Raw genomic sequence first — 16,322 nt, forward strand, 5'->3', positions numbered from 1 at the left:
AATAATTCCAGCATTCGTCAAACATTGTGTAAAATTACCTGGAGAAGCGAAAGCGTGTAATTTCTATCCTTCGTTATCTCCAAATGTGGAATAAAAATTGCTATAAAAGTTCCCAAATAAATGTCTCGTAATGTTAATAATTATTGGCAACCAAGACCTCGAACGATCATTCGCCGCGTACATATTACTGCGAATCGACGAATTTGCCAGAACCGAGGAGGACGAAACGAGTGTGAAGGTGTAAAAATTATGGTGCCAGGATAATCGCGCGCAAACTGGCCCACGGGGTGAAAGGTCGCCTCGATGAAATATCGTGGCTGAGGGGTCGCAATCTGTCGATCGGAAGGTAGCGATTTAATTCGACTGAGCAGAATACGGAGTACAGAGGGAATACGAAGAAAGAGTACGCGAGAGGAATGGTGCATCTCGCGTCGAGGACGCATCTGCTAGCCTCGGGCCTCGGAATCGCGAAAAATTCGCGGAAAAAATCTAGCAGCTGCAAACCGCTGTCACGCGACACACGTCGAACAAATTTTTCGAGTCCGGCTCTCCCGTTACCAACTGGACAATACACCTAGCCCAAGGACAGCGAACGACCTCGAATTTTCTCCATTTGTCTTCGTTTGATTTTTTCTTCTCATCCGCGATTTAATTTGTTGAAAATCTTATGCAATACCTTGAATAATTTATATTTCCGTGATTCACGAAGACTAGTAATTCATCGAAATCGTGTTTTATGAGAATCGCATAATTTTCGGGTTGTACGAGGAATTTAAATTTTACTAGCTTCTATCGACGATTCCCCCGTTGCAATTAAATCCTTGATAAAATATAAATAAGGAACTATCATGCAAATACCACGACGTAAAATCTGGAGAAAATTAGTCAACAAAAGTTTATTTAAGAACTATGGAATATAAAACGTTCGAATGTCGGCGAAGAAGTTATAAAAAGGTTAGAAATTTTTTTTTGCCAGCTTGAACATCCGGACTAAGATGAGATTCGCACAATTCAGTGTCACGTGGCAATGTCGTTGTAAATAATTCACGAAGATATTTTATAAGCGCGCCACTTTATCTCGGTGATCGTCGCCGACGAATCGAGCAATTTAAAAAAGCATTGCAACATAAACGGACGACCGCATCCAAGGACTTCGATTCTACTGTTTTTGTTACTGATCATAAAATTCTCAAGTGAATTCCTTTTTTGCGTATACCTTTAATTTGTCGACCGTCTTCAGTCAGAACCGATTCGCAGATTTATGGTACTTGTCACCATGAACAAAGATCCGCAAGAAATTGATCATGCTATTAAACTGTCGGTCGATTCGTTCGAAGACTTATCCGTATGTATTTCATCAATTCGATAGATTCTTATTCGAGCAAGAAACCAGAAAATTAATTATGACAGATTGTAAAAACAGTCGTTTCGTAATAATCACCTATTTCTCAATAATTCAATACTTGAATTGAATATTTCATCGCGAGCAACTCTTAATAGTTATATAATAACATATAAAAATTTTGTCAAAATACGTGTCTATTTTTAATACGAATTGAAATTGCTCGGAGACGTGAGCGTAAATAAATATAAAAATACGAACAGAATAATATTATAATAAATCCTTTGCTTTACTGCGCGACGAAAGCGTTGAAAACGTGCGAACACTAGGTGGTCAGATGGCGAAAAGTCGAGGTGATTTGTGGGTAATGTCGAATCAGTAAGCGTCTGCGCGTGGCAAAGACGCGGAATCCGACGCGTCATGTCAAAGATACCGCGTGCTCGTTGAGATCTCTATCGAAGTTTAAGCTCGATGCGATGGTCGGGTATAAAAAGCGGTGTACGAAGCGAGCAGGCGAAAACGACGTCGACCTTCTCTTCGTACAGATCAGAAGCGTGTCGGGAAATAACAGGTTGCCAGTTTCCATTTAATTGGCAGCCGATCGGACCAGTCGGTCTGGTATAACTGACCTACACTTAAGAAACCGGGCACGCCCGCGGCCAACGTTCCTTCCCTCCATGACTTTAATCAGACGATCGATCCTCTTTGGATCAGGATGCGTCCGAAGGTGGCGACCGCGTTACTATCGAGGCGACAGTTTCTACGGACTTTATTATAATAGCTACCGAATCTGCCTGAAGCACTCATGTCGACGAACTCAGCCTGCTTGTCCGCTTTTTCTCCTCTTTTCCCTCCTCATCCTGCCCCACTCATTTTCCCTTTCTCTGTTTCGTGTCGTCCAATCTTTCGATATTTTCTTTCATCCTGTTCGCCGCGTTTCCTTTCTCTCGTTTTTCCGCTTTGCACGGAGATCCTTGAGAAAATATTTGACGTGCAACGAGAGCTGCTCGTTTTCTGCTAGCTGGAGGTCTTAATCCCGGGCCGTGTTAAGAGAGAAGGAGAGAGGCGCGCTGGTCTGTTATTAAGGATTCTTGGACTTAAAGGGAGCCGCAAACTGGTCGTTAAGTGATTATGCTCGAAAGATGAATCAAATTGCCGTGAATTATTCGTATAACGCATCCAGGTTTATCGGGTGCAAATGCCCAAACCGGGCTTCCTTTATTGCGCTTTCATTGAACGATGCATGAACCTTCGGCAAAGAACCGTGTATATGTGCTTACGCGTTACCTGTCTATTTGCGGATTTTTTTTTTTTTTTTTTTGTTGGAACAACGATTCATACGCTGCACGTTGCCTCGGCCGATTTTTACCGAGCAACAAATTATTCGATATTTTAAAGAGTGGAAGTTTATGGTGAGAATTTCACCGTTTAGAACGATCGACTTTCCCAAGCTTACGAATGATGTCAAGTGCTCTTTAACACACTTTCCTCCCAGTATGCGAATATACAGACCGCTACAATAACTTTGCTCGACGCCCCAAAACTGCGCTCGAGTATCTGCTGCAAGTACACTTGGAATTTTTGTCCAACAACCCATCTGGTGTGTGTGTCGAAAAAATTAGGGTATTCGTAGATAGAAAGAGTCGAAAAGTCTAGTTTCGTTCAATAGGAGTCTTTCTCTTATAATTTCCTCTTGCGATTTCATTAATTTATCCGCAATTCTATAATTTGTTGTTTCTGCAATTCGCTTGTTGTATTATTATGTCTACAATTTTCTTATTTAAACGGTTATATCCGTTAGTTAATTCATATAGCGAAGGTTCTATTGTATTTATAGCCTGTAATGTACGTAAATTTTTTCCCATCGGTCATACAAGTTGAAGATCATAAATTATTATTAGCTCAGATGGTTTCCATCAATGAAATTCGTTCTGTTACAAACTCGTGATCAATTTCCTCGCGTCAACGAACAACATTCTCGACAATAAAACCCTATGGAACGTACCTTTTCTTCCTAGGAACTGCTTATCCACGTTCTTTTACTTCTTGTTCGTACGTTAAGCAACCCCTGCGTCTTTGACTGCAACCCCCACTGTTTGGACAAATTCGATGCTATCTGTTCCACTTTAACAGCACGAGGAGCTGCTCCTAAGCGAGGTGACGTAGATTCGATCTGAACAGAACTCTCTCCGTGTCGCCGACTCTTACAGCTTCTTACAAAAGATGGATTGCCGATTTGTCGATATTCCGTGTTGTTTGACCGAGTTTTTCAACACCCGGAATTGTTGAAATATTCCTCTGGCTTTATTGTTCTCTGTGGTTTCTACCACTCTATCGAAAATCGGAGAAAACTCTCAGGGAATCGCCGATGGATTGGTTTTGAAACTACGATAAATTTCGCTCGAGATCTTCGATAAAAGTTTCTTTCATAATATCTTGTAAGAAACTGTAGTTTTATTTTTACAGACGCATTCGGACAATTCGTTTGATGTACCGATGATGTATCTTGACTAATCTTGTGTACACAATGAGCCTTAATCAAGTTGTCCGATATGAAAGATTATAATATAATTGATTTGTTCGGTTGATGATAAATTAATCTTATAATAATTCTTATTTGAGTCCACTGCTAAAATATTATTTTTCATCATACCTTGTAACTAACTAGCTGTACTCATATATTTTTTTATTTCATGCTACATACATCGTAATAATTCATTTATCCCATTTAATATAAAGTATCGATTCAGTCAGCGTGAAATTTATGACAGGCAATATATCTCGAGCTGTTCCTTGAAATATGTTTGTCCACAACTCGTCGCATTTTTTCCCTCTTCTTTTTGTCGAAATCTAAAAAAAAAATCTTTTTCTTTCTGTCACGTTATACGTCGTCTGTGTACACTTGCATGCGAATATATAATATAATGGATTTGACAAATCACTGTCGTTGAACAAATCGAACAGGTACCGTGCCATTCTTGTCACTCGATCATACGAGCATTTGACGTTTCAATACGAGAACAAGTTTTCGATTCTGGTCAGTGAAATCGGCCTAAACACGAAGGGATTACCTCGGTCTCAGGGCTTACACGCGATTATTCAGTCGAAAGATATTCGGTTTAGGAAAAATAACCTCCGGTTCGTGTTACAGATTCGCACCTTCTCTATCGGAAATAGTCTAAATTCGGATCGAGTTCTACGAATTCACCGACTGAAAATTCCAAATGCTTACATATGACATGTAAAAGATTCACGGATTCGTATTTTCCCATGTAAGAGCAAATCCCAGGAAGAAAGCACGATTCTCGCTGGGGGATTATTTTCGATTTTTCGAAGGTTTCACGAGATTGACACACGTGAGCGCAAAAGATTAGGCATATTTTCGTGATGTTCAGTGGCTCCAACCGATATTTTGAGGAGGACGCGGCCGTATACGGGCCATTTGAGGGCTGGAGAGCGCATTCTCAGGGGTGTTTCTCGAACACACTCGTTGCACAATGTAACACTATCCCCCTTTGGTATAGAAGAACAGCCTTGAAGTGTCTTTAATGCGAAACCGAGCGGCGTTCATGTATTATTTTGTCGTGAATAATCCCTTTATGCACGGTAAAGAGGCTTGGCGCGGGTCTTCAAGACGAAGTATCTACTACTTCTACCGTTTGCTCGAATGAGCACGCTACATCGGTGAAGAACGGAAAGCGATTCGACAGCCTCGAGCGACCGCAATGTATGCAATCATCGAGATGAACGCTCGCAGGAGACACGGCTTCGTCCATTTGACACAACGAAATTCGTTCGAACAAGATTTACTCGATAAATTGCAGCTTATCGAAGGCTCGAGGCTTGTAATGATCAAGAATTGAAAAATATTTCTCCTTCGGTCGTTTAATTTCGATAAGTAAGTGCTGCGGGGAATCTGTCAATTGTAAGTAAAAGTAATAATAGAGAGCAGCAATGTGCAGCATATAATTAAGTATGCAGCATTATACAGCATATAATATAATTAATATAGCAATATACAGCTACTTGTTAGGGTAATGTATGGTATTTTTTGCGATATTATGCGAATGTAGGATAAATTTGATATTCGTAGGGAAGAGAACGGCAGAGATCATTGAGATGGGCAGTTTCAGTGACCCTAAGCTGTTTTGGCACGCGTCGCAAATGCCTGTGGCCGCTCGTTAGTATTCATTGTCCCTTCGGGTATCTTTGCTTTGGCTAACCTCTATTGAAGGAAATTTACGGTCCATCTGCGGATACTTATACAGGAAATGTGATCTAACGTGTTTCGTACTTAGCTAATTTTCATTTGAAGAATCGCTTACGCATGTAAATATACAAAGCAATGCCCAAGATTCCATATAATTAACCCTCTATAAGTAAACATATTTTTTTATTACGTCATAGTAAAATTTTTTTGTTTGATCACGAAGTAGTATTGAAATAAGAAAATCAATAAAAATGTACTAATCTTGTCTCTTTCCTGTGATCTTCGTGTATGATATCTTGAAGGAATTGCATGCGATTTACAAACCTCTATCCAAAAGCATCTCTTTGTTCATTTATATTTAGAAAAATATGAAAACGCATAAAAATTTCCAAATCTGATTCTGAAAGATCCACACTTTGTCTACAATTGGTTGCTTCGGAAACCACAGATCTTAACTATTCATCCTACTTTTAAAAATCAATAATATAACTTGTGTTTTCATCTTTTCGGTTCAAATATTTCTTTATCAAATTCGATCAAACGCGACTCGGTGCTGAGGCTGGACGCCGAATTTCGTTACAATTGAGCGTTTTGCAGGCACGGTCACTGTTTTCTACTGTCGAATGAGGTCCTGAAGTGTCTTTAGTGCACTCGGTAGTGCGACGTTCAATGGTCGCCGCTCACAAATGCACAGCGGGGTGTCCGGCTCTCTTGAGATTCGCTACTCGATACGACCGTCGTTCCCCAACCAGGAAAATCGTTGTCGATCGTTGGACAATCTCGACTACGTACCTCGGATCAATACTTTTTCCGTCTTGCAACAATTTAATATGTTTATTGCTGTGAGAATGTTACGTTCGGATAGGTGGTAGATTTTTATCTGGCCTCGTTGCCTTCTAAGCTCGCGTCGATATGCGTCTCAGTCGCTGGAAAGATCGACTCCGAATTCGGGCCGCCTCTTGACTTTTCTCTCGTTCCCTTCCACTTCCTTTTTTACGCATGTTTCCGAAAAAAGCTGACAATTTTTGGCACGCGTCCAAAATGAAACGTTTAAGATTTGCTTTATAATATCGAGTTGTCTGTAGCGAACAGAAGAAAATCAAGGATATTCTAATATTAACAAAGTGGAACTAGAATTGACTCCAAAGCGATCGATTCAATTCTTCAATTTGTATTATGGGTGATTTATCAGAAAGCTAATTAATTTTTGAAATAACAAGATTGCATTAATGAATGAATTGTATAATGAATTTGGAATGTTAATTTTGTACTTTTAGCGAATGCATCGAATTAATGTGGTATCTGTACTTTGGAAATATATATTTTCATATATTTTTATAAAACGTGTATTTACGTATGCGTATGTATATAGCGCGAAGAAAAATTGTACGGGTTTCGAAAGTTTGGGAAATTGCTTAAAATTTTGGATCAGGATAAGTTGTATTTTAATAACGTTGATAAAGAAGCGCAGGGGGGTAGAACCACAGTGTGTAATGCAATCCTTCCTCGTGCCATCTATGAACGAGAAAATTGATTAAACCGAACGCTTTAATATTGCTCAGAAGCGTAAACGATAAATTTATAAAATATTCTACAAAATAATATTAAGTATCATCTGTGAAAGGTATGTAAGATGTGTCTATTTTGCCGAGATATTTAAATATTTCTTTATATGTGCCTATTTTGAACAACTCGATCGATTAAAAATAATCAATGAAATTCTTTATGAAGATTATTGAAAATTATGTGTAATTGAAATATAATATTTTCTATATATTAAATTATTTATTGTAGGGAAGATGTCAAAAATGAATAGAAACGTGAAAATGGGATTCAGAATTACCGACAGTCAACCACAACACGTGGAGGAAAAGAAAATCGATATACCCGTGGTAGATAATGCAGAATCGAGGTGAATGTCGAATGTGATTGGATCGATACTTTCAATATTTTTTATTAATCAATATAACATTTAGAAAAGCCTAAAACAAGAAAATACAACGTCATTTTTACGATATTTAGGAAGCAATTAGTAGCCCGTATCGAGAACATTACTTCATCTATAATCCAACAGATATGTTCGGGTCGATTACCACAAATTTCATATTCATCAGTACGGAATTATGCTACAGTAGACACGCATACTGCCAAAGACAATGATCCCGAGTCGGAATTTCACGAAGAACCTGATCAGAATTCTGAAGAAATCAAAAGAAATGAAACAAGAACGGTGATCAATTTTGCTACTAAAAGAGGCAAAGACAAGTTTGCTTTAATGATGACCGTGATGGCTGCTGCGCATCGTTTGCTAATTATAAACTCGACCATTACAAGACGATCTCTTTATTACGACCTGAAAAACGATAAAACGTTGAATTTAGTTCCAGAACAGTGGTATCTGGATCAGGCTGTGAATCATGTGGCTAATTTACTAAACTGCTCGCCATGGGAGCTAAGTAAGTGTTTAATGAATTTAATCAAATTCCAAGGGATTTAATAATTATTATATTACTTATTCTATTTAATTACGTTAATCTGAGAACAATAAGAATAGAAAAATTATTAAAAATCTGTAAAAGTTTAAAAATAATTTGTTCGCGAGTAGCAATCGATGATAATAAAGCGGAAATTACTAGAAATCTATCAGAAATTAATTTTCGCGTGATTATATTATTATATTATTATTATATTATTGTACTTTGTACGAAATATTAATTATCTAGATTTGTTGCCAACATCAAAGGGATTAGTAGCTGGTGAATTGACGTTCACTCTAACTGACAATCGTATTATTGATTGCACGGTGCCTGGAGGTGTCCTTATTCCGCACAATGTATCAGAGGTAATTTCCGTTCGCACCAGGGCCAAAATGGTGTTGATTGTCGAGAAAGATGCTGTCTTTCAAAAATTGTTAGAGGATGATTGTATCTCTTCGTTGAGCTGCATTCTGGTCACGGGAAAAGGGTATCCGGACGTGACTACAAGAATGCTGGTTAAATTGCTGTCCGAAAAATTGGAACTTCCGGTTTATATAATCGTAGATGCAGACCCTTTCGGTGTGGACATCATGTGTGTTTATCGGTAAATCACTGATCAAATAATATGATGAAAATTATAAAGTTTCAAAATTGTAAAGTTTTAAAATTGTAAAGTTCAAAGAAACTTCTAAATAAAGGGAGGGAAATAAAATTGAGAAAGTCGATTAAATTGAGAAATTTTTATTTTAAAATAAACTGATATTTTTTACTAACAAAAACTCAAGAAAGAAAATAATGAAAAATCTATATAAGGTCATTTATTAAACGATTATCAAATTTTGTACACAACTGCGGTAAAAGAGAAAAAATTTCCAATAGAAGTTGAAGAAGATTGAAAATGCACAGAGATCGCACGATAAATTTTCTTTCACGTTTTTCTGAATTAGTTTTGGCTCGGCTGCGTTATCCAGAGAGAGGAAATGCTTGGCCTGTTCGAAGGTACGCTGGCTGGGAATACATCCATCGGAATTGCTCGCTCTGGGAGTGAATACCGTTCCCCTCACGGAATTCGATTTCTCGAGACTGATGGCTCTCGAAGGCAGGCCTTATATGACCGACGCGTTTAGGAAAGAACTTGAAATTATGCGAACTGGTAAAGCGGAGATAGAGAATGTGTATTCCTCCTCGGGAAGATTTCTAGCAGCCACCTATTTACCTTGCAAGATCAAAGGCAACGATTATATTTAACATTGCTGTATGATACAGGATGATTCATAATTAAAAACGTACGTGCAGATTGTAGATCGATTAGGTTGATCGAGAAGTTTTGTAATTTTTGTTCTTTGAAAAGAAAAAATTAATTGCTCTTACTGAAATTTCTGTTAACCTACTCGGAATAAAAATGATAATGCAACGCTTCAATCGTCGTTTCTGTATAATCAATTTAGTTTCATTATTGGGTTTCATCGAATTCACATTGTAATTACGAAAAGAAATTTCAGAAATTTCTCCGGTATTTTTCTCTTTGTCATTTGTCCTCCCGTGTAAGTCGTACAATCGAAATTTTAAAACATTGAACTTTTCGATCAACCGAATATTTTATTTCTTAATTTTACGGAAGAGAAATCGTACCATTAATAATACTTGAAAACAGAAATACCTCTCAAATAGACGATTAGTCCGTTGTACCTTCAATTTTGTTGCACTGTGTCTGTAACAAGATTTGTTTTTCTGTTCATCAATTTGTACTTAACATATCGTCTGCTATATAAAGCCATGAGAAATATAATGTTACCACGAAGCTTGGAGATTGGATTTCGTCCGGTCTGGCTACCTGCTCCTGATAATCGTCATTGCTATCTTCTAAATTTATTAATTCGGGAACTTTTCGAAAAGTTCCCAAATAAATAATACTGCTCTCCGATGATTGTTTCGAAATAACCAATGATTCACTCGAGTCTGGTACTGTGATTGTATTTCGTTGACTCTTCGATCTCGTCGCATAAAAATGATCGCATAACCTTAATGTAACAAAATTATGAAATATTCGTCTCGAAAGTCTTTCATTTTAATGATCGGTAGCTATCGGTACCATTTAGTAAGATACTCTTTTCTGATAATTCAATCAAATAATTTACCTATGATTACCAAACGATGGATGAAGCTCCCGTTTTTTATTTGCTTGAAGACTCAGCCATTTACATGTAGTCTTCTTACGGGGTCGTCGTAAAGACATAATTTTAATTCTCAAAAAACTTCGTTTGTATAAAATACCCTGAAAATATTATCCTAAAATCTTTTCGGTATTATTTTGGTATACATTCCTTCCAGAACTACGATGTTAATTAAAAAACAAAAGCGAATAGTGGTTATTTATGATATACGATAACCGGAAGTTGTATATGTTTCAGATTGGATGGAACGAAAGAAAACAACAAGATTTCAGGTAATGTAACAGTTTATTGAAAACACTTTTGTTCGCCCGTGGTCAGGGCCGAGTCTCGCTGATATTAAAAAACGCAGAGTCTTAGTAACATGATTATCTCGTGGGTGTTACGTGGAATTATAACGATATCCGCGAAATCGGCGTCTTTAAACGATTACAGGAAGCCTGCTTGAAAATTGATTTTACAACAGTGGTTACAAATGAAACTTTATTCTTTAAGTAACACGTATCTTTAACACGTTGAATTACATTATGAAACATATTTGATTACTCGAAAAATAAAACGTACGAATATACAATTCTGTTTGTAATATGTGGACATATTAAAAATCTGGAAAATAAACGTATGTAGTATGGGAAAATATTCATTTATTTTGACCATTACGAAGTGCTATAAAACTAAAAACTTTGATCTATTCGAAATTCCCAAAGCAATAATTAAATATTTTGCGTGAATATTTTAACAATTTATCGAGCGAGTAATTTAGAAATTGCCAGAAAAAATAGCTTCGATAAATAATAGATAACACATGGAATATCCTAATATGGATGTATAATTGAATATTAGAAAATGAAATCGAGAACACGACATTTTCGATCATCCAACGTGCTATCACAATAGTTTGCGTTTCACTTATGGGATACTTCGTTGAAACCGATTGAAAACGATCGATTGTTTGGCGTGGCCGATTTCGTGGATGTTCGGTCTCCAGGTCCGTGCGAATATCGTAAAAAACCGAGTGGAAACAATCCGCGTGCCCTCGTTTCCCACGAGAAACTATCGAGAACGCCTCTCTGTCTCTCGATAACGATAATTCACGGCACTCTCGCATAGTCGCTCGCTTGATGATCCGAGCGAATTATTATTATTATAAAAAACAATTGTCCGAGCGCGTCGGCCACACTCGCGGAGCACGATTGAATTCAACGAGTCGCTGGCCAATATTCGACTCAACGCTTCCGAGTATGTTGATCGATTAAACCGAATCTTTGATCATTCAGACGTCGTTTCGAGTTGGCTCGCCTGATGCGATTCACATCGAGGAGTCTGATATACATAAAACGTCGTGACGAGTAGGCCACTTCCGGAAATCAAGTCCAAGCTCTCGACGATATGAACATCGATACGATTGATTATTTCCTTTGATGTGAGATCGAATTATTAGAAAAAGTGTGAATAAATTTTGAATCAAATTCGATCGTCGAATATTGTAGTGAAAATTGTATTTTAGCTCTGACATCGAATTTTTAAACGTCGACGTGTTAGAGTAGTTTAACGAACAGTTTCACAATGAAACATTAAAGAGTATAAGTAAGAAATCGTACTTTCAACAACTAGAAATTCTAATATATTTAGATAGATAACAATTCGATAACAATACCTTGTCGTTCAAGAATCCTGAAGGCTTTGAATATCGTTTACTACTTATTAAGTGTACATCGATTCTCGTGGAGAAGCTTGGACTTAGTTCGGAGCATGCGTTACTCGAACAATTTCGTTTATCGATACCTTATCTATTAATACCTCGATGTTCGAGTGTTATCCGATGACGTTAAAAACGCGTGAAATACCGTCTAATCCGAATAATAATCGTCAATCTGAGTATCACAGATTATCCAAATTAATTTCAAATAGTCTCCTTATTATTATTATCAGTAAATTTTTGTTCTCCCAGTACGGATGATACAAACGCTCGCGATTTCTTTTTCATTTTTCTATTTCTTTCTCTTCTTTATTCTTCTTCTTCTTCTTCTTCTCTTTATTCTTGTATAATTTTCTATCGTCATCTCGAAATCGTTGAACGTCGACGAGCGATTTCGCGATACATTCGTCGACATTGTTCGCATAAATTCGTCCGAGTGTTCGCACGGGCCCGATATATTAAACTCGAGTTTCCGCGTCAATTGCAATCTGTATGTCCTGCGTATGTGTCTTCTCTTTCTTTGTGTGTCGCATTTTACTTTTTTTTTTTTCTCTTTATTGTATAATATATATATATTTTCTTTTTTTTAATTTTTAATTAATTCTCTTTAGCCTAGCGGCGATAATACGTTACCAAAAGCTTATAGATACCCTTATGCGCTGCTACCAAGGTTTCATTTATTTATTTATTTAATTTTCTTGCGATTTAATTTCACGTAATTCGCATGCTTGCAATTCCCTCTTGATCTCCTTTCTTGTTATCGCTGTTTATAATTGTTATTTGCCATTGTTTCTTTCTTTTCTTGTTTTTATTGTTTGCGTGCCTGCCAAGTTCGTGAGACCGATTATCTATATGCCTACAGTTAAAGTTCGCCGCACTTTTTTTTGCCGTTTAATTATAAGTTAATAATTGATTGCGATTGCACGCTCACACTCTCATTCATTCTCACTACATCACATTCTATCTCTCTTTTATATTCGCGTTCACGCTTCTCCCTTCGTGTTTCACGAGTTTTACTAATCCTTTCTCTCGAATTTATACGCGGGAAAAGTTGCTTACGAAAACGAAAAAAAAAGAAAAATAAAAATGAATCTTTTACAACGTGATCTAACAATAATGCGTCTGTCCTTGTCGCGCAATCGAGGAATCCGGTTAGAAAGGATCCAGCGAAACATTTTCTAAGGAATTGCGACGTTTCTTCTCGTTCTCACGAATGCAGGATGATCTCCGCGTCAAATGGCGCCGTTATATTTTATTTAGTATCCTTCCTGGAAAAAATATCGAGGCTACGTTGATTCGAATATATTTTCTCGGGCCGTGGAAGAAACGTTCGTGGATTCGAGGGTAGACGTTCAGGTGAATAATTGGTGAGACAATTCCTTAGCCAGGCGCTGTTACACCTTTTGTACTCTCTACGATCGACATCAAGCACGTAATTTCAATCTAATCGATTTGCCACGTCTACTTATCCGTCCACGCGCAAATGTGGATCTCCTTGACGAGAATTCTTTTCATACGTTGGACATATTTCTAACAAGTCTTCCTGTGATTTCCTAATTTCTCTCTTTGTATCTCGTCGAGACCCTCAGCCACGCAGCCTGACGCGGACGAACCACATCGATCACTCATCTAAGAATTCATTAATTATTATTAGGTAATTTCTTCATCTTCTCCGTTTCTATTTATTATCGTTTGATTAGTTGCACTAGCCTTGATTGTCGGCATTTAAGGGCTGCTGGGCAGGCAGCGTTTTATGGCGACGTGCGACTCTCTTCGTTCGAGCGCGACATATTTTGTGTTCACTTAGTTTTCTCTTATCCTCTTAATCAACTGTGAAAGGAGTCTCGTCTCGATCGGACTCGCGAGCGAAAAATATCCAAGTCTCTCAACCCTTTCGCTACGTTTATCATCCGGATGAGGAATAATTCGGAAGAAGCTTGAATCGATGGCGCGGTACAAATTTCAAAAGACACATAGAGGTATTAATTATATTCGTTAAATAACGGATCTTCGAACAAACGAATCACCGGAGCGGGTTTTTTGGTAGCGAAAGGACTAACGAAAGTGTTCTGAAAACAGATCTCGGGAGTTCGATCGATCTCGAACGATTATCCTCCAACATCAACCGCGTCTGAACGAACATCGATCATTAACACGTCGATCGAGAGTGTCCTTAAGCCACGAAGATCCGAAGGCGCATTCAATTTTGACTTTATCAGGACACTACACATGATCGACGTTGATCGAAAAAAGGAATACGATAAAGGTTCGTTGCCCTTGACGAGGTTCGTCCTCTCGAACGAGCTAAAGTATATGGTGAACCTGAAACGTTATCCTAAAGCCTCGCGTCGCTTAACTTACTTAACGATAGTTAGTTAATCTGGAAACTGTGTGTTTATAGTACAACTTAGCGATATAGTACAACAAACGATCAACGATAAACGGGAACACTTGCGAACCTCGTCGAGGGGAACGTGTCCTGCATCAAGGGATTCATCAAGAGACGTGCATACGGATATATACAAATATTCAAGGATCGAATGTGAAGTTTGGCAAAAAGGGATCAGGTCGATAAAGGGCTAGGGAAATACATTTTTTCTCTTCCCTTTCTGTTGTCTTCTTTTCCTTGCTTTTACGTGCAAGTAACATTATGGTACATAGACTAGGCACAAAGCAGTACAACACAAAACTTAGCACTAGGCGTTCGTTTTCAAAACGGTGAAATGGGTCGGTACCCCTAGACAAGCGTCATCGCACAGGCGTAACCAGCTTTCCAAAAAATCAGGATGGCACCGATATATTTGGGACGTAGACTAAGAAGAAAACGGTCGTGAAACGCGAGCCTGCAAGCTCTACGTAATACGTCGTGATTTATTGAACCTAGAGATATGATTCGTTCGTATAGGAAGAAGTCTACATCCTCGAGAATAATTGTTCCTCGATGAAAAAGGCGGGGGGGGGGGGGAGCTTGCAAGCTTCTTTGATAAGCTCGAAAGCGGAACAATATATATAAACGGCATGAATGTCTCGAGCGGTGACGAGTGTATATGGTGGAAGATCGATATAAAAAACATGAAACGCGAGCTTGCAAGCTCGCGTTAAGCTCGATACGCTCGATCGTCGTTCGCTGAGTATCCACCGTGTGTCATCGATCGTCATTCGATCTCGAAAGTTTCGCTGTATAAAAAATGGAAAGAGCTTGCAAGCTTGCGAGAAGCACGACACTATTCGCCGATTCTCTTGAATTTTTGTGTAATTTCTTTCGTGGATCGTAAGAGATACATCTTAAGATGAGAAAACGCGTGAATCTCGAGCTTGCAGAATCTGAAAGTGTCCAAGCACCAGTGAACTGTATCATAGTTCTCTGGATGACTGGGGTAGATTTTAAACTAGAAATTTATCCGGGGTGCGCGTCCAAAGAGCAAAGTGAAAGTTGTTCGTAGCAAAGAGGAATCCGCAGGCTGATGCAGGCGACTGATACATAACGTTATTTGACGGTATTACTTATACAAACACTAAGTTTACCTCATCCCTCTCATCATCGCTTGTCTTCTACGCGTAATCATTCTCTGCGTCACAAGCATCCTTGACTTCGATACAGACTAGCATTAATTTTAGTCGTTTCGTTATTTTTTCATCTATACGATTCTTCGCTATTTTTGTTTCGTTCGCGTTTTCGTTGGTCTGATACGTAACGATCAGGACCAGTGTATTCCGTGACGTCCGATATATCTATTTACTCGAAGCTAGTCTAGTCCTGAACGACGGCAGCCTTCTTAACGAGCATCCAGATCAATCTGGGATGTATCAGAAGTAGGCGAGCTAGAGACAACGAGGGAGCGTTCGGCTTGAGGCACTAGGACGCGTCCAGGGCGAGGCACTCTGCGAGGAAGTCCTCCATGGAACGATAAGCGTGTTCCAACACACCTGATAAGGCGTGGTCTTCGTCCGCGTAACTCTGTTAAATTTAAAAAAGCGTTGTTTAAGATATGATTCAAATACACCGTATGAGATTCGAATGTTTTAATTAAGTAAGATATCTGTGAAGATTTTGTTAATTCAGTCAGTTATAGTCAAAAAAGAAGCTTTGAATAAATCGCATACCTGGTACCTGAAGATGATACCCGCTTCGGACAGAGCCTTAGCGAAGGCGACACCGTGCGTATAAGGCGCTGTGAGGTCGGCTAGACCGTGAAGAAGGTAAAGGCTATGACTGGGCACCAACCTTGCACGTTGGGTCAGATCAGCCTCTACGTAACCTTTATAGTTCTCTGCTGGGGCACCGAGGATTCGCTCCGTAAACGCGGAATCTATACGAAAAAAACAGAGCTCAATCTAGTAAACTTTATACAATAAAAAATGGTAGAGAAAACTCGTATTCCCTTCAGTTTGTTCCAGGGAATATTCTCGATTTATACAAAAT

At 38.5% G+C, this 16,322-nt stretch overlaps 2 protein-coding genes across 6 annotated transcripts in view; one reads left to right on the top strand and one right to left on the bottom strand.

The window, feature by feature from the left end:
• Positions 1-7,351: 7,351 nt before the first annotated feature.
• Positions 7,352-10,966, top strand: LOC100644935 (meiotic recombination protein W68). Its single transcript, XM_003399188.3, has 5 exons — positions 7,352-7,464; positions 7,575-8,008; positions 8,276-8,633; positions 8,977-9,315; positions 10,441-10,966. Exons 1-4 carry the CDS (start codon positions 7,352-7,354, stop codon positions 9,275-9,277), a joined length of 1,206 nt encoding a protein of 401 aa, XP_003399236.2. The 3' UTR covers positions 9,278-9,315; positions 10,441-10,966.
• The window catches only part of LOC100643585 (dipeptidyl aminopeptidase-like protein 6), a 116,308-nt gene continuing 110,455 nt past the window's right edge, over positions 10,470-16,322 (bottom strand). For all 5 annotated transcript variants that reach the window (XM_048410596.1, XM_048410595.1, XM_003399177.4 and 2 more), the window contains 2 exons: positions 16,004-16,209; positions 10,470-15,857 (listed from right to left, as the gene is read on the bottom strand). In XM_048410596.1, coding sequence (XP_048266553.1) covers positions 15,756-15,857; positions 16,004-16,209 — 308 coding nt within the window. In that variant the 3' untranslated portion in view covers positions 10,470-15,755. The remainder of the gene's footprint in view (positions 15,858-16,003; positions 16,210-16,322) is intronic.

This window comes from Bombus terrestris, chromosome 11 (assembly GCF_910591885.1).
Source record: "Bombus terrestris chromosome 11, iyBomTerr1.2, whole genome shotgun sequence".
NCBI classification, from domain to species: domain Eukaryota; kingdom Metazoa; phylum Arthropoda; class Insecta; order Hymenoptera; family Apidae; genus Bombus; species Bombus terrestris.